The following is a 19025-nucleotide window of genomic DNA, read 5'->3' as shown; positions in this document are numbered from 1 at the left end:
TTACAGCTTTTGTAACCAAGGCTGAACTATCCACTTGACTATTCTCAACCATAACTCCTCTTCTTCCTTCCTCAACATGAACAATCGCAATTGTCTCATTTAGTGATGGTAGTTCCTCTTTTCCAAGTATTTGAACTCTTATTGCATCAAACTCAACATTTAGTCCAGCAAGGAAATCATAAATTTGATCCTTTTCAACGAACCTTTTCAGGAGTGTTGCATCTTCACTGCACTTCATCTTAATGAATTGGTAATGATCCATCTCTTGCCATAAACTTTGCAACAGATTGGAATACTTCGTCATTGATCAACTTCCTTGCTTGGTAGATGAAATATTAGTCTTGATTTCATAGATTTGAGCAGCATCTCGAACTTTAGAATAAGTCTGCTTCACAGCTTCCCATATTTCTTTGGATGTGTTAAGAAACATGCATGTATCACTGATTTCTGGCATCATAGAGTTCCATAACCAAGACATTACCATAGAGTCTTGTTCATCCCAAGCATCAAACATAGGATCTCCTTCTTTAGGTCCAGTTTCGAGTAAGTGACTCAGCTTTCCTCTTCCCTTCAAGAACATGCGAACAAGGTGAGACCACTTCAGGTAATTCTTCCCATTTAACCTGTAGGCTACTTGGATGTTCTGAAACTCACTTGTTGGGTTTGAGTTGTTCACAGAGACTTCTGAGATATCCCCAGTGTTACTGGTCTTGACAGTTTCAGTCACGTTTCTTTTGAACAAATTCTACAGGCTTGAGGGTTGATTGGGAGTAAAAAAAAAATTGCCAGACAAAGAAAAAATCCCAGAAATCGGGCTAAAAAGGCTCTGATACCATATTAAAAACAGGCTATTTCAATTCTGTTTATTCACAAGAAATTACATAAATATTTAAACACATAGTGAGCCTAACTTAGGAAACTTTATACTAGGAAGCAGACTAATTCTAGGGATGCTGTCCCTAAAAACAGCCTTAAAGTTAGGGATAAAATATTTACAGAATTCTATCTGTTACACTCAAATATTCCTTAATTCGGAAATTGTAATCTAATAGTGAAATCCATGATTTGAGTAGTTGTTTGGGTAACAATGAACAATTTGCAATGATCTCAGTGACAGAAAAAGACACTTTGAAAAAGTAAAAAGAAAAAAAAAAGGGAATCAGTTATGCCTCATCCTTTCTTTATATCTCACTTCCACCACTGTGTAACAACTGCACCAAACTTTCAAACAAAATGAATTCACTATCATTAAAGTTACCAGTTGAACCTATTAAATCAACATTTTAAGTAACTCTAAACCATCTTTAAAAGAGTCAAAGGCCCACCATTTTTGGCCACTCCAAAAATTTTAAACTAGACACAAAATTAGTAACTCAAGTTCTCAACTTTCTATAACTTAGTTTCTCTACCAAACATGCTCTAGATACTGGGCAAGTCTGAAGACAAAGAAAAAAAAGATGATGAAATAAAATTTGGAGGAGAGGAGACTAAGAGGTAAGAAAACTACTGAAATTGATGTTAATGGTATTGCCTAAAGTTGAAGGCATCTGTGGTTGAGGAAAGATAGGACTAGAGAGAGCTGTACTATCTTCTAGTGTTTGTCTCTTTCAGAAGTACTTAACTAATTCAGTTGAATTTTGAAATTTGGCCATTGGAGGCTTAATCTAAAGCATGTAATTCATTCCCTCACGCTCAGTATTCAGATCTAAAATGCCGACAAATTTACCAAATTCATTGTCTTGGTTTATGAAATGAAGTATTCAACACATTTTAAAAAGTGAAATCACTCTTGAAGTACAATCCTCCTTGACATAATCCATACACACTTATTCTATCTAACTTTTGTCTAATGATGTGTTTGCCATGTCTGGAGAAAAGTTTATGAACAAGAGATGGCTTATATTAGTTCTATATATTAAAATGTTTGATATTGTTTGTAGAGAGATGGAGAATGTCTATGGATATGTGAAATTCCAAAACCATTATGGCCTTGTGCACGTACAACTCTGTGGTAACTGTAAAACTTGGAGATCAGATTTGGTGTCTGACGATGGTGGCTGGTTGTCTACTGATGTTTTCATTGATAACTTAGATCAGAAATGGCATGCAAATTTAAATATTTCCAACCTCTTTGTTCCGGTAAGGTATAAAAAGAATGTGATGATTAACTTTTCTGTCTGCATTTGATCCAGCATGAATCTGATGTCTATGTTTTCCCTGTTATCTTTTCTACAGCTTTTTGAAAGAATTTTAGAAATTCCAGCCACATGGCTTAAAGGAAGAGCCACTGGTGAGGTGCTTTTCTGACTTCACTTTGTTTTTTTTCCTGCAATTGTGTTTTTTTTCATTATATACAATAAATATCGTGTTGTGATTTTTTAGAAGCAATATGGATAACCAAGTTATTTTATACGCATTCCAGTACCATGTTCAAAGTTGCTTTTACTATTCCATTATGATATTTATGATCTCTTTTACTCCTTTTCAATTGACTTCTCTTTACTTCTTAAATTTCATTGCTGACTTCAATGGAAGTTGCTGAGTGAATTTCATGCTTTACTTCCCATTGCATGATCAATGAAGGGGGATAGATTTCATAGTATCATTACACTTCATTAGCATGTTGCTCCAACTCTCATTTTTCATGAAGTATCCATATCTGACACATATCAGACCATGGCTATGGCTCTAAAGACATTCCAAATACATGAATAACTTAGAAAAATAGCACATATAAGTGTCGGAAACATGCTTGTATTTGACACCCTGATACTTTCCCCCAAGTCCGAATTACACAGCAGTAGTTTGTAGAATGGTTGATATTTATGAGAGTTTAGCACTATGAGTATGATTTGTGTCCATCCCCCCTTGCCATTGGAGGGACAATTTTTCATGAATTGTCACCTAGAAACATATCAAATGGCAATGGGTGACGTTGTTTTAGGCCTTACAGCTTTTATTTTTCCCCTTAATAAGTAGAAAAGGTTCTACCAATTTTGACTGTTTTCTTATAAAAGGGAAAAGGAATATGATACTTATACTAGAAGTATTGATTGGTTGATATCTATATCCTTGTCAATTTTGTTTATTGGAAGGACTATATTCTGCAAGAACCGAAAATCCTACTTACAGTCTAAAGTGATGAATGATTGATCTATATACCGGTCAACCTTGTTTATTGGCAGGTTCACTTGTGCATGTCAAGGGGGGAGACATTTCCTAATCTTCATGGACAGCTTGATGTGACAGGGTTGGCCTTCCAGATATACGATGCTCCATCATGGTTTTCTGTATGTCCTTGTTTCTTTTTCTCTATACCACTTCCCTGCTTCTATATCCTTCGAGATATTTCTTGTAGCACTTCATCAGAATCAGCAATATATAGTCGTAGCAAGTACTCCAAAATGGTTATTTTTTTTGCTGGGTAGCATGTACGAGGTGTGAAGCTCATTTTGCATATCTTGTTGCCTGGTTTTTAATTTACCATGTTCTGTGTACTTAATGCCGATAAGATGTATGAAGAGTTTTTGATAATTTATGGCCAGCACATGCAATTGAAATGAGCACGAAAAAAACATTATTCTCTCTGTAGCAGGTTCTAGGTCTGAAAGTCATTTTCTATGTAGTTTGTTGCATGGTTAATGATTGTCTCTGTTTTATACAGTTTATCACTCTATCTGCAAATAATGCATGGGTACTCTTCTTTCTTTTTCCTGTTTTTTTGTTGTTATGTTCCAGTAGTCTTGAATGCTTTAGTTATTTTATAGGTGCTAATGGTACATTCCAGTCTTTTAAGATTATGACATGTACTAATTTTTATCTTCATGGGGGAATTATAATTCAATCAACCTAATATGAATAGAGTTGGTAAGATTTCAGTGTTTGCAGTTAGTATGAATTGAAGAGTGGCATAAGATAAGAGAAGCTGGTTCATGTATTCCTTTTTGTAGATTTTCAGAAGCTGAAGTGGGTGCAGTTGTTGGGAAATGATTTCCTCAAGAGTCAGTTTTTTATTTCTTTCTATAGGAGCTGCCCCCATTTTGATGGCAATGCCTATTAGGAAATTCATCATAACTTTGCTGTCTCTATGCCACATCATTATTTATCTTTCCTTTTTTTCTTTCCACAATTGTTGGCAAAAATTGCTCAACTGTTTAGCTTAGATTGCCCAATCCTTCTTTTCAGATGCATTACTATTTTTCTCAAATTTTAGCAATCAGTTCTATTGCAAGACTAAACTCCATTTGGCTTGGGTCTTGATGTTAAATATGGGAATTACAAATGTTCTTACAGATGTCTTTGCCTTTGTTATTGCATCAATTTGAAATTACTTTTCTGGTCTGGGTGGTGTCATGAGGATATCATTTTCTTAAACGTTTGCTGTTTCTCTTTTCCTGATGTCATTAGGTTATGTTTTCTCCGCAGCAATTGAGATCTAAACATTTGAGAAAGATGGTTTTAGCAAAAAAATGAACTTGAACTTTGCACCTAAAAATTGATCCAGCTGAAGGAAGAACATTGACTGGATGAAAATCAAGTAAACCTTGGCTTGATTTCTGTTAATAAAAACAGCAAAAGTGAGAGATGATTGCTTAGAAAGGAAAATTTTATGGCTCTGCATGAAACTTAATAGTATTCATATACTTGATTTTTTTATATTAAGGTTTTCTTTTCCAAGTTGTATATATTGATGTTGTCTGTGAACATCACACTAATCTTGCATGTCCACTTTTAGTTTTGGTAATATTCTCATCTTTCTTGACATTTGAGACTGGAAAAAGTAGTCTAAGGTTTACTCCTCTGCCTTTTCATTTGATTATTTTATGTTCATGAATGCTTTGCACTTGCATTGATACATTTAAATCAGTTAAACTTGAGCATTAGGTTAAGGACCTAATCTTGTATGCGCTCTGAAGTTATTGATCTATCCATTTTTTTTCTTTGCAGGATATTTCAGCAAGTTTATGTTTCCGAGGTCAGAGAATATTCCTTCATAATACACGTGGCTGGTTTGGTGATGTTCCTTTAGAAGCTTCTGGAGATTTTGGCATCCACCCTGAGGAAGGAGAATTCCATCTAATGTGTCCGGTATTTACTTGAGCATATTCTGGCCTGGCTTTACTTGATGACATGGTTTCTGAATTAAACTGTGTTATTATACCAGAAGAACTCTTTTTTCAGAATTCAGAAAAAAAGTGATGCTGCTATAGGTGCTAAAGTAAATCTGGATTTTAAAGTTATTCAATAGGACTATTGGAGGTTTTTCATGCAATTGAAAGAGGGATAATCCCTATTGATAGTTCGATGGTCGATTAAGTTCTTTTCTTTGTAGCTTGAGCAGTTGAATACATGATTTCTTCGTATTGGTCTAGTTTGAGGTTTGTTAAGGCCTTTTATTTAGGTTAGGCTTCCAACTTCCTCAATTTGCTTCATTTTGGATGCCTAAATTAGTATGAGAGCCCAAGATGTTTATTGTCAATTTATTATTTGTGACTTACAGCATTTTTACTCCTCCTTGTCAAGAAGTAGGCTTGTTCTATTTGTTTTAGTTGTTAATATTGTGCCTACATGCTGTTGGGAGTTTTGAGCAATGCCATCACATATCAGTTACATTTTGGGATTGCTGTAGTGTGATATTCAGGTTGGACTATTTTGTCTATTGCCAATCGATTTTGTGTTTCATGTTTAACATGGTCTTCATGTTTCCAAAAAGAAAAAAAGAAAATTTCTCTCATGTTGTGTTTCTTTCTTCTTTCATTTTCTCTTAGTTGTAATCATATTGAAGATTATTCTTCAAAATTTTCATTGTTCTCTTTGGTTGATAAGAAGGTTGCTATCTCTTATATTATAACCACCAGCTTCAATCTGTTTTAGTGCTAGGTTTCAAAAGGAATGTGTGAAGTTAGATGCATATTTGAAGATGAGCTGTAACTTCGGTGATCACTTCAAAGTTGCTGTCATAGTAGCAACTTTGTCCGTATATTTTGCATTTTATGGAGTCTGTAACTCTGTGTCCACAGATGGAAGTGTTTGATTATTGCTTAAATTTAAATGCATGTATTTATAACATGCATTTCATGATATTCACGTCTGAACTTACTGTGAAGAAATAAAAGAAGTCATGGCTTGTAATCTTATGCATTCTCTTTGAGCTTGAAGTGGCAGCATTGCTGTGATCCTTTTATCTGGCACATGCAGTGTTTTATTTTCCCCCAATTTTCTAATTGTGTCACCGTTACTCATTTCCAGGTTCCATGTGTGGAAGTAAATGCCCTGATGAAAACCTTCAAAATGAAGCCTTTGTTGTTTCCGGTACGCATATCATGTATTTTTATCATCCTCAGTGTTACCATCTCAATGTCTGCTACCATGGTTAATTGTTTAGGATGACATATTTTTATTTCTTAGGACTTCTCTGCTCTCATGAAGTGATGCCTCTACTGTTATTATTATTGTGATCAGTGCAGGATGACATTGTCATTTTCCACTTCAATCAGCATTAATTAGTGCAGGATATTTTAATACACTCTAGGTTCATCTTTATATCTTTCCACTTCTTGAGGAATTTAGTATGGTTACATCATCTCTTAATTTTCTTTCATATCTGCTTTCTATCTTCATTGCAGTTGGCTGGTTTTGTGACTGCGGTGTTCAACTGTCAAGGTCCACTGGATGCCCCTATTTTTGTGGGGAGTGGAATGGTGTCTAGAAAGATATCTTACTCTGTTTCTGATGTCCCCTCATCCACTGCATCTGAAGCAATGTTGAAAAATAAGGAGGCTGGTGCAGTGGCAGCATTTGACCGTGTTCCATTTTCATATCTGTCTGCTAATTTTACCTTTAACACAGACAACTGTGTACGTTGTTTTCAATAGAAAATCATGTGTATTAAGATGAACTTGTTTTTGAACATAAGTGCAGTGGCAAGCTCTTTGAAAATGTGTCATATGTGATAGGTTGCTGACTTGTATGGAATTAGAGCTAGTCTTGTGGATGGTGGGGAAATTCGAGGAGCAGGAAATGCTTGGGTTTGTCCTGAGGTATGCTAGTACCCCATTTCCTGCCTAATTAGCTTGTCTGACAGACAACTTAATGTCCTTGGAATATCGTCTTATTCTATCACTTTCTTCTGGTGTCATGTTGACCATCTGCTTCGTTCCTTCTTTCTTGATCTGTTTGTTGGCTATGATATTGGAATTGCGGCACTTGGTTGACTATTTTTATACATTGATCTGTTATTTTCTAGACTAACAAGGTTGCTTCTTCTATAATGATATTATTTACTTGTGCACAATTGTTTGTGATTTATTTCATGCTGGGTGGTTGGCTTTTTTTTTTCTTTTCTTTCTTATCTTTTGTCCTCCCTAAACTAGTTGGTGAAGTGGAAATACGGTAAATCATATGTTTCTTTGTCCCACGATTCATTGTATATGCAAAAGTTATTTCTTCTGCCATTCTGATGTATGGTACTGGCATGCCACAGGGTGAGGAAGATGACACAGCAATGGATGTAAATTTCTCAGGAAATTTGTCCTTTGACAAGATTATGCAACGATATATACCAGGTTATCTTCATCTTATGCCACTCAAATTAGGAGATTTAAGTGGAGAGACAAAACTTTCTGGATCACTTTTGAAACCGTAAGCTGATGATCTTCTTGGATGAGGACCACTTGGTTTTATTTCTCAAATTTCTGCTTGTTTCTACTTTGGTGCTGCTTACACTTTAAGTTGGTTAATCGACATTCCTTTTGAACATAGGAGGTTTGATATCAAGTGGACTGCACCAAAAGCTGAAGGATCATTTAGTGATGCTCGGGGAGATATAATGATTGCACCTGATTGTATCACTGTTAATTCTTCATCTGCTGCCTTTGATTTGTTTACAAAAGTTCAAACTTCATACCCTGAGGAATTCTGGCTAAACAAAAAGGAGTGCAGTGAGAATATCACCGTGCCATTTACTGTTGAAGGAGTGGAGTTGGACTTACGTATGCGTGGTTTTGAGTTTTTCAACCTGGTCTCCTCATATACTTTTGATTCTCCAAGGCCTACTCATTTGAAAGCAACAGGAAAAATAAAATTTCACGGAAAGGTTCTGAAGCCTTCTATTATAAGCGATGAAGCTGTTTGTCCTAAGGCTGAGGGGGAATCTGAGAAAATGATGGATAAAATAAGCAAAAAGAGTCTTGTTGGTGACTTGTCGGTCTCAGGTCTCAGACTGAATCAGTTAATGCTGGCACCTCAGTTGATTGGGCAGTTGAGCATCTCTCAAGACTCTGTCAAGGTATTGTGTACAAACTTTCTCCGCTAAGCAAGATACCTATTAAAGCTTTTCTTGCATTAAAATTTAGGGCATCTTAGAATGCTAAAAGTTTTGGTGTACATGAGAGGGCTATGAGATACTGCTAAGAGGCAAGATGAAACTTTAGCATGCTCTATTAATGTGGCTGGAGTAATTACTTTACTACAATATAGGCAATATAATATAGAGGCTTGAAATTTTTTTGTTCTTTCATTGCGTCAAGAGGAGGAAAAGGAAAAAGAAGTCATGGGTTCAAACTGTGAAAGGATGTAGCTTTTACTGAGGATGTTTAGGATAAGGACCTAAATAGAGTGATGGCCTGGCATTGCCTTTAACCCGTATAGCCTATACGACAAAGCGAGGAAGGTTTAAGTTGTTTTTGTCGCTTACAGGTGTCTATTGTTGACTGGTGATATGACCTCTCTACAACACTAATTGTAATCTGATCAGATGGTGAAGAAGTTTGCTAACCTTTCTTAATAATTCTTCTAGCAGAAGTTTTAGACTTAAAACTGAGATTAATGGCCTGTTTAGAAACTTGAGTTTGAGTAAGAAAAAAGGATTTGGAGTTACGAATCCAGTTTTTTGTTTGGATATTAAATAAAAACAATTGAATTTGGATTTGGTAAATTCAACATTAATTTTAGATAGTTTAAATCTAGAATTTGAAATTCCTTTTGAAACTAAGTATTTACAAAGTCTACCACATTTCCTTATTTTCTTTAGCTCTACGTGATGATAATCAACCTTTCTTGGTTATGAAAAACACAATTATATAATAATATAAATTATCTCTCAGTTCAGTTATTTAGTTTATTTGTGTTGCCGTCATATTATTTTTTAATGTTATAATTGAATTCAAGATATTATGTACTTATATAAAATTACGTTTGTAATTAATTTGTTTTATATAGATTTTGACTCGTTTATGCATTTGGGTCGTGTTCAACTTTTTATTGTGCCATGTTTAATTATTTTCTTATATTGGTATCATATAATTATATTATACTAGAAAATATCAAAGTCTAATTGAAAATATTCAGGTATCATGTCACGTGTCACCGTGTTTGTATTTTTTTGTGATTGTTATTTAGGCAATACATATTTATATAAAATTTTAATAATTTGTTTATGTCAATTTTGACATGTTGACCTATTCATGTTGTGTTAATGTTATTTTTCGCTTTTCATCGTACTTTAATTATTGACTGAGTTGAACATATTATTAATTGTCATATTTTAATTATTAACTGTTGAGTTTAACATGCTATTAATTAAATACAAAGCCAAAAGTTGCATTTAGATCCAAAACCAAATCATGAACTTGAATTTGAAAGTTTATATTCATCCAGATAAAGAACTTTAGATCCATAAATTTGAAATCTAAAATTTTGATATTCAAATCCAAATTTAAGTTTTCAAATTCAACTTCAAGCAAGTTTGGAATGGTTGCTTCCTCAGTTTAACCTTTTAAAATGTTGCATTGAAGAGGTGCCAGTCTTGAAAATGTTTCAGAAAAATATATATCATAGCAAAGTTGGATATATGTAATTTGCCCATTACTTCTCTTTTACAGTTGTTTTTGTAGATTCCAGGTGTCTACTATTGACTGGGTTATGACTTATAATGCATCAATGAGTGTTATCTTAAGATGGTGATGAAGTTTGCTAGCCTTTTCTTGTAATTTGTCATTCAGTTCTGAATTGGTAAATCTTTTAGACTTAAACTGAAGAAAGAAGAAAAAAAAGAAAACTACTTTGAAATGGTTGCCTCCTTGTTCTAATGTGATAATTAAATGGCAATTTGAGAATTTATGGGGTTAGTCTAGAAACAAATGCATCCTTCCTAGTTACATTATGCATGCAAGAGTTGTGTTGGAAGTTTTTCCGACAAACATAGAATAAAAATGTATTTTGTAGGCATTTGGCCCATAGAATGTTTCTTTCCTATTTAAAGTTTTTTCATGACTCCATTTTACGAAGGGAGTATTTTAGCAACTATATTTCTATAGGTCTTTACCTTTTTAATTCTTAAATAGTAAATTGGATTTAGTTCGCTTTTTTGTGGATATTTGAAGCATATATAACCAATGAAATGGGAAATAACATGTACTTCAATGCTATGAATAAGATCACCGCTACCCGGTTTATAAAAGGGAAATAACACCTATTTCATCAAAATTAGATAGTGTGATGAGGTAAAAAAATTATATGATGAATAACTTTTCAATGCAAGTTTAATTGACTACAGATGTTGTCATTCTCAATACTTGTGGCTAACTTAATAAAACTATTTTTTTGTTATTTTTCTGTTTCATTCATTCTGCCTTTTTATTTACTATTATTGGAGCTTGTCCTTGTTATCAGTATATGTCAACTAATTAAATACCTGTTTCCGTTGAGATGATGACATCTTAGTGTATCTATTTGATACGAAAACCTCTATCTTGTGTTTGTGTACTATATCGTGATCTTTATTGGTCTTACAGTGTATAATTTTGAATTTTAAGTTTTGAAAAGATAAGAATGCATCACAAAAGTGTATATGCCAGTTAGTAATTTATGTCTTTATCATCAAGAGCCTTTATTAGAAATATGGACTTAGCCCAGTCACCCACCTGCAGGTGGATTCGCGCAAAGCTGGGTTTTGATCCCTAGTTCTTGCAAATTGTCCTTTCCTAGCATTCCATTGGCCATTGGCCCTTGGCCTCCTTTCTACCCAAAAAATGACCTTAGGGCTGTTTATGTTGGGCTGAGTAAAATACAAGTAAACATTTCCTTTCAGGATGTCAAGTATTTCATTGTCAAATACAGTATCTGTGGTGGAGGTCCATAGTTTATTCTTATTGTGTACACATATATTGCCAATTCTTTCTCACTTATTTACAGCAAAATTTTTATTCACCCTGGTTGTGCAGTTAGATGCCATAGGTAGGCCAGATGAAAGTCTTGCAATTGAGGTTGTGCAGCCTTTACAATCTGGCTCTGAGGAGAACTTGCAAAATGGAAAACTATTCTCCTTTTCTCTTCAGAAGGGGCAACTGAAAGCTAATATTTGTTTACGCCCACTTCATTCTGCTACTTTTGAGGTATATTAAAATCTTTCCAGTTTAGTTTTTAATGTTAGAATCAGTAAGTGCTAAAGGTCAAATGAACTTGAAACGTTCTTGCCATGCGTCTGTTGTTGCAGATACGCCACTTGCCACTTGATGAATTGGAGCTTGCTTCACTTCGTGGAACAATACAGCGGGTAAGCTTTTATGTGGGTCTTCATGTCAGCAAAGAAAGCTAATATAGAGATTACAGCTGAATTGAAATTATAGGAATTTTCTTTATGGAGAGAGCAAAAGCGAATACACTCAGTTTGTTAATTTGGCTAGAAAGAATCCAAAAGTAAATTCTATTTGGATAATAATAGCATTTTTAAGCTTGAAGGTAGTAATGTATCTCCTTTTCTGTTCTTCTCTTTCCTCTTTCAATATTTGAGAATAGAGAAGAGGAAAAAGGGAGGGGGCCAGGGGGTTGTTTTCTGTACATTATACGTTCTAAAATTTCTAGAATCTAAAGAAATTTTTACCATCTTTTGTGGTGCTTGTATTGATGTTTTAAGCTGTTGCTAATGTCCATCTCAAACATTTTGTTCCGAGTGAAGTTAGATGGGAGCTTTCTCTAGTTTGATGATGACTATCAACTAACCATTTAATATATCAGTTGCTAGTGGTAATTTGAACTGGAAATAGTTAGTTAATCATTCTTTGTTCGACTTTCAGGCTGAAATCCAGCTTAATTTCCAGAAAAGAAGAGGTCATGGTGTTCTATCAGTTCTTCGGCCTAAATTTAGCGGTGTGCTTGGTGAAGCCCTAGACGTGGCTGCTAGATGGAGCGGTGATGTTGTTAGTATTTGAAGCTACTATTCCTTTGATATGTCAATTTTTTCTGGTTATTTTATCGGGTCATCTCACATGAAATTTCTGTGACTTACATATATGTGTGTGTGTGTGTATTATTTTTGTTTGTGAATAGGTTTGAAATTCTTTCAACCAAGTTCAATTTTAAGTTGTCTTTTTTACTAGTAGTGGTTTTTAGGCGATTATATTATATATCCAGTTCAGTATAAAATAAAGTTGGTTGTTTATCTTACTGATCTTGTAATTTGGAATTTTCTTTTTTGCAACATTGATTTCTATTATTGCATGCTAAAGATTTTACAAATCTTTAAGGACGCCATTCTTAATTTCCGGCATTGCAACATATAGACACTGCAAACTATGATACTGATGGTACTCGCTGACATGAACTTTTGCAGATTACACTTGAGAAAACTGTTTTAGAGCAAATTAGTAGCCGGTATGAGCTTCAAGGTGAATATGTATTGCCCGGCAGCCGGGATAGAAACTTTTCTGAAATGGGAATGGATGGTTTGTTTAAAAGAGCAATGACAGGACATCTTGGTAGTGTCATATCTTCTATGGGAAGGTGGAGAATGAGACTTGAAGTTCCCAGAGCTGAGGTTGCTGAGATGCTTCCACTTGCTAGACTCTTGTCTCGAAGTATAGATCCTGCTGTCCGTTCTAGATCAAAGGTTGTTTTGGGGTTTATTTATTAATGGATTTTTTTCAATTTTCTCAAGGCAGCTCAGATTGCAGGAAGCATTTTGGTAGTTGCATAACAGAGATTTTATTCTTATGAACTGTGCCCACTTCATCCTAGCCAATTTCTTCAAAATGAAAAATAAGAGTACAGATGGTTTTAAACATATTTAGAATTCTCCATAGTTGTTTCTTATTTGCATTTGGAGATCTCTCCCGATTATGTGTTCCTTTCATTTAAAAATCTTCATGTTTCTTGATACTGTGTGCAGGATCTTTTCATTCAAAGTTTGCAGTCGGTGGGAGTATATACTGAGAGTCTTCAGCATTTGCTTGAGGTACTTGGTCAATACCTGATTCTAGTAACTTCTATGACATGAACTGCATGTAGAACACACCAAAATTCAGTTCTTGTACTTTTCTACACTTTTGACAGCTCTTTGAATTTTTAGGTAATACGGGGTCATTATACTGCATCAAATGAAGTTGTTCTTGAAGACATAAATCTCCCAGGTTTAGCTGAACTTAAGGGCTGCTGGCATGGTTCTCTTGATGCAAGTGGGGGAGGCAACGGAGATACTATGGTGTGCATAACGTGAATAAGTTTCTGAAATTTTTGTTTTTCAAATACGAAATATTATAGCTACTGGTAAGGCCAGCATATAATCATGTGATTGACTTGCAAAAATTGTTGTGTGAAATAATGAGGTCAGGATTTCTTCTTGTGAAGCTTAATGAAACTGGATCTTTGATGCATATTGTTAAGTGGGATAAGTATTTGGTCTTCTGTGGTCTTATTTAAAGTTGGGCCCCTCCACCTATTACCATGTGGTTTTAGGTTGGATACTTAACACATCTATAGTACTTCAAATGGGAAAAGCCAAGTTTATATTTGTCCATGATCATTCACAAAAATTTGGATTTACAGCCTGTTTATAACTATATCTTAGGAATTATAAAATATGAATATTGCTGGTGTATTTGTTAAGGTTGTGCAAAAACTCCTAAAACAACATGCAGGCTGTCAATCTCAAGCACAAAATTATATCCATTTTTTGTGAATCATGATCTCAAGCACAAGGCTCCTATGGAGGACCTCTTTCTCTCGCTTTTTTGAACCCAAACTTAATATATGGAATCTTAAATTTTTTGTTTAATTTGCATTTTTTGGAAGAAATGATTGCCATTTATCATTTGCAGCAACTTTTTGGAACTTGTTTCCATGCAGTATATTTCCTTTGACATTATTGGTTCTTGTAAATATTTTTCAGGCAGAATTTGACTTGCATGGGGAGGAATGGGAGTGGGGAAGTTATAACACTCAACGTGTAGTGGCAGTGGGTGCATTCAGTAACGACGATGGTTTGCGTCTTGAGAAAATTTTTATCCAAAAGGATGATGCAACAATCCATGCTGATGGAACTTTGCTGGGGCCAAAAACCAATCTTCATTTTGCTGTTCTAAATTTTCCTGTTAGTCTAGTTCCTACCATAGTGCAGATTATTGAATCATCTGCCACTGAAGCTGTTCATTCTTTGCGACAATTGCTGGCCCCGATTAAGGGTATATTATACACAGAAGGAGACCTCAGAGGAAGTCTTGCAAAACCAGAATGTGATGTACAAGTAAGGCTCTTGGATGGTACCATTGGGGGCATTGATCTTGGGCGTGCTGAAGTTGTTGCTTCCCTGACCTCAAGTAGCCGCTTTCTGTTCAATGCCAAATTTGAACCGATCATCCAAAATGGCCATGTACACGTACAGGGAAGTGTTCCTGTTACTTTTGTCCAAAATAGCGTCTCTGAGGAAGAAATAGAAATAGAAACAGAACGTAGCGAGGAAACTTTTGTCCCTGGCTGGGTGAAAGAAAGGAGTAAGGAGTCAACTGATAAAACTAGTGAGAAGAAAACCTTCCGAGAGAGAACAGAAGAAGGTTGGGATGCTCAGTTAGCTGAAAGTCTTAAAGGTTTAAACTGGAACATCTTAGATGTAGGAGAAGTTAGAATTGATGCTGATATAAAGGATGGGGGCATGATGTTGTTGACAGCATTATCTCCTTATGCAAATTGGCTTAGTGGCAATGCTGATGTCATGCTTCAGGTGGGTTAACTAAAGGTAAAGAATTTGCATAACATTTGACCAAGTGTAATTTAGTAGTAACTTTCAATTGTTTTCTCATCTTTTAAAACAGGTTAGAGGCACTGTTGAACAACCTGTGCTTGATGGATCCGCATCATTCCATAGGGCATCTATATCCTCACCTGTACTCAGACAACCACTTACAAACATTGGTGGCACTGTACATGTGAAATCAAATAAATTATGCATAGCTTTATTGGAAAGCAGAGTAAGCAGAAGAGGGAAGCTGTTTCTAAAAGGGAATTTGCCCCTTAGAACAAGTGAAGCATCCCTGGGTGATAAAATTGACATGAAATGTGAAGTTCTCGAAGTACGGGCAAAGAACATTCTGAGGTGAACATGATTTATGATGCATAATATAATGATTTTGTTCCTAAATGCTGGTTCTTGTGTTTATTGTGAGTGTTGATGAAAGGGAGTAGTTGCAGTACTATGCCCCCGAGCTGCCATCTGGCATTTACCCCTACTCTCCCTTTAGATCCATATACAGAACAGATCTTCTTCCTCCCACCCTCTTGCTTCCTGTTAGCTGTCTATTTGTATTGATTTCTTTCACATGTTGATTGTGGAAAACTGAAATCTTGCTGAAATCAGTGGCCAGGTTGACACCCAGTTGCAGATAACTGGTTCCATACTGCAGCCAACCATCTCAGGCAATATTAAGTTGAGCCATGGAGAGGCATATTTACCGCATGATAAGGGTAGTGGAGCTGCACCTTTGAATAGGCTGGCATCAAATCAGTCCAGGCTTCTGGGTAGCGGTGTCAACAAAGCAGTTGCTTCTAGATATGTCTCACGGTTTTTCGGTTCTGAACCTGCTTCTTCAAGGACCAAACTCCCACAACCCTCTGGTAGTATATGCCATTCAATGCTTTCAATTCTGATGCCTTTTTCTTTTTTTCTAGCAGTCACCGAATACAGCAATAGAAATCAAGACTACTCTTTTATATGGTTTTAGAATTTTGAAAATTTCAGTAGAAAATATTTCTTTTTCAATAACTGAATAAGACTCCAAGGAAACAATTTTATGCGCTATTCAATACCCATTACTTGTGGGTTTATCAATCTAGTTAAACACAAACAAGTCTCTAAATTAGAAAAGAAAATTGGAGGAATTTGCCTTAAGGTAGGCTCTTAGATAACTTGAAGAGGTTCAAGGGCAAAACCTCTGACAGAGGATTTTCTTCTTGTGTTTCAATACTTTGAAGCCTCTAATGGGTTACAAATACAAGTAATAAGCTACTTTGATGCAACAAGAAGTGGAAGAAGGAAAAAAAAAAGTGAAAGATCTATTGGTAATTTAAGAATTTATGGCATCAGGTTAAATTTTGTTTTAGAAAATTATGGATATGGATATGCCTGGTCTATTGATGTCTAAACCTTTGATTTGCTATTTTTAAATGCTATTTAACTTAAAACTTATATTTAAATTTTGTTCTTATTTTCTGCACAAAGTAGGTGATACTGACAGGATGAAGCTTCTTATTAAAAAGAATAAAACTATTGTCAATCTCCTGAAATGAAGAATACGGATTTACCATCAGTTCTATGAACATGCAGAATCCTGTCTATTGTTGTATAATTAATTTGTCTGTATTATTTGTTTCTGATCATCCAAGTGAAATAATTATTATTTCTTTTTTCAGTTAAATCAGCTGGAGTTGAGAAGGAGATGGAGCTAGTGAACATTAAACCAAGTGTTGATGTACGCCTTAGTGATTTGAAACTTGTTTTAGGACCTGAATTAAGGATAGTTTATCCTTTGATTCTTAACTTCGCTGTTAGTGGGGAACTTGAACTGAATGGCTTGGCTCATCCAAAGTGGATAAAACCGAAGGGCACTTTAACATTTGAGAATGGTGATGTGAATCTTGTTGCAACTCAAGTGAGTCCTATGTATTTCTATGTCACTCTTGTTTAAGCTTCTTTCCTTGTGCTCAAATTTGTTTCTGGTGTACTTTTCTTTTATTGCATTTAATATGCTGAGATTGACTTCTCCAAATCAGGTAAGGCTTAAGCGGGAACATCTCAATATAGCAAAATTTGAACCGGAGTATGGTCTAGATCCAATGCTGGACTTGGCTTTGGTTGGATCAGAATGGCAATTCAGGATTCAAAGTCGAGCCAGCAATTGGCAGGACAAATTGGTGGTCACTTCAACACGTTCTGTGGAGCAGGATGTTCTCTCACCCACTGAGGTAACTACTAATTAATAAAATATGTTTGATGATGCATCATTTTTCTGTTGCCACTGGGTTCTGAAATGATCTATTCGGTCGTACATGAGCTGTAAGCATTTGTCCCACTTCCTTCTAGCAATGTGCCAAAGGTAGAATGACACAATTCAATGTCCCCTGAAAGTAGATTATAACCTCTTGTACTAGGGTTGCATCCTATGGTGTTATTAAATGATTTATTATTCGTAAACAATGATGAGGTTTTCTGGTTTCATTCTTTCTAAATTGACTGTGTAAGGAAGGATAAAGTTGTCAAACATCATTCTTTCCTACATTGTGGAAATTTGCTAGAGATGTAATGGCAAAGTTGAACCTATCTACTAGTTTGTTTTGTGTACCTTCATTCATATTCAATGCATGTCGCCGATCTCCATGCCACGTGTGATATTTCGTTCTGGTTTTATGTTTATCTAACAAGGCATCCAATGAGGCAAGGCATTTATAAGTTTAACAAGGATATGTGAATATTGCCCTAGGTTTTGACGTAGTTTATCCCCTTGTTTGTAGTTGCCAAATTCAGATCTCATGGACTATAGTGGGTTGTTTTGAATTTTGCCATCTTGTACAGGCTGCTAGAGTGTTTGAGAGTCAATTGGCTGAGTCCATATTGGAAGGTGATGGCCAACTTGCATTTAAAAAGCTTGCGACTGCAACACTTGAAACGCTAATGCCAAGAATCGAAGGGAAGGGAGAGTTTGGTCAGGCCAGGTGGAGGCTAGTGTATGCCCCACAAATCCCTAGTTTGCTATCTGTTGATCCCACGGCTGATCCTCTCAAATCTTTAGCCAGTAATATATCCTTTGGAACAGAAGTTGAAGTCCAGCTTGGGAAACGTTTGCAGGTAAATCTAAATTCTATCCATTCTTTTTTTTTCTCTGATCAATATTTCGCTTCATGTAAGCAGCTCTTCCTTCACGCAAATGAATTAATATATAGAATACCAAAGTAGGGAAAAGAAAAACCAAAATTGTAAACAGTTTTTGTTGGGTGCTTTGATTGTGCACTAATCATCTGAACGTGGCTCAATAAGCTTCTATACAATTTTCAGTCAATGTTGAACTTTGTTCTTATGGTGCTTTTATCCCTCTCTCCTAGGCCTCTATAGTTAGGCAGCTGAAAGAATCAGAGATGGCTATGCAATGGACCTTGATTTACAAGCTTACAAGTCGTCTGCGAGTTCTACTACAATCTGCACCTTCCAAACGTCTTCTTTTTGAGTATTCTGCTACCTCGCAAGATTAATCTGCTATCAGTTATTTGTTTTAGGGCAAACCTGCTACCTGCCATTTTCAGGGCTTTGCACAGGTAAAAGTGCCACAGATGCTTATCTTTCAAGTAAAACGAAGGGTAAGAGAGGTCTAGGGAAGGGGTAGTAGTTTTTGAAAATGCAAAGGTAGGTTTAGTTACGTATTTCATTCTTTGCTCAAAATCAAGAGCTTGTTTATATTTGAATCACCTTCATCTTTGTACAGATGTAAAATTCAACAAAATGATATAGTTTCAAGAGTAGAAATATAGTATTGCTCAATCTTTAGCCTTTTCAACTAAGTGTATCAAATGTAAGGAGTGATTTCATGAACTAATAAAATTAGATTTCTTGGCTTTCCAATTTGCAAGTTTGTAACATCTATTCTCATTTGGATAAAGCAAAGATTTGAGCTTGTTAAAGTTTTCCATTTGATTCAAAAGAATCCAAATGAAAGAGTGAGTAAATAAGGGGGAATAAAAGAGAAGGCAGATTAGTGCAATTCTTTACT

At 35.4% G+C, this 19025-nt stretch overlaps 1 protein-coding gene across 1 annotated transcript in view; it reads left to right on the top strand.

The window, feature by feature from the left end:
• The window catches only part of LOC107901377 (protein TIC236, chloroplastic), a 29286-nt gene extending 10409 nt beyond the window's left edge, over positions 1-18877 (top strand). Inside the window, exons 3-24 of the mRNA XM_041115044.1 lie at positions 1941-2139; positions 2236-2295; positions 3186-3290; positions 4948-5088; positions 6250-6312; positions 6627-6857; positions 6957-7040; positions 7484-7641; positions 7762-8287; positions 11223-11393; positions 11495-11554; positions 12075-12197; positions 12611-12886; positions 13166-13231; positions 13346-13477; positions 14165-14992; positions 15084-15364; positions 15626-15882; positions 16678-16916; positions 17038-17229; positions 17837-18109; positions 18364-18877. Of these exons, the coding sequence (XP_040970978.1) occupies positions 1941-2139; positions 2236-2295; positions 3186-3290; positions 4948-5088; positions 6250-6312; positions 6627-6857; positions 6957-7040; positions 7484-7641; positions 7762-8287; positions 11223-11393; positions 11495-11554; positions 12075-12197; positions 12611-12886; positions 13166-13231; positions 13346-13477; positions 14165-14992; positions 15084-15364; positions 15626-15882; positions 16678-16916; positions 17038-17229; positions 17837-18109; positions 18364-18510 (4612 nt within the window). The 3' untranslated portion in view covers positions 18511-18877. The remainder of the gene's footprint in view (positions 1-1940; positions 2140-2235; positions 2296-3185; positions 3291-4947; positions 5089-6249; positions 6313-6626; positions 6858-6956; positions 7041-7483; positions 7642-7761; positions 8288-11222; positions 11394-11494; positions 11555-12074; positions 12198-12610; positions 12887-13165; positions 13232-13345; positions 13478-14164; positions 14993-15083; positions 15365-15625; positions 15883-16677; positions 16917-17037; positions 17230-17836; positions 18110-18363) is intronic.
• The last annotated feature ends 148 nt before the right edge of the window (positions 18878-19025 follow it).

Source organism: Gossypium hirsutum, chromosome A06 (genome assembly GCF_007990345.1).
Source record: "Gossypium hirsutum isolate 1008001.06 chromosome A06, Gossypium_hirsutum_v2.1, whole genome shotgun sequence".
In the NCBI taxonomy this organism is placed as follows: Eukaryota; Viridiplantae; Streptophyta; class Magnoliopsida; order Malvales; family Malvaceae; genus Gossypium; species Gossypium hirsutum.
This window is presented reverse-complemented; position numbering and strand designations above follow the sequence as displayed.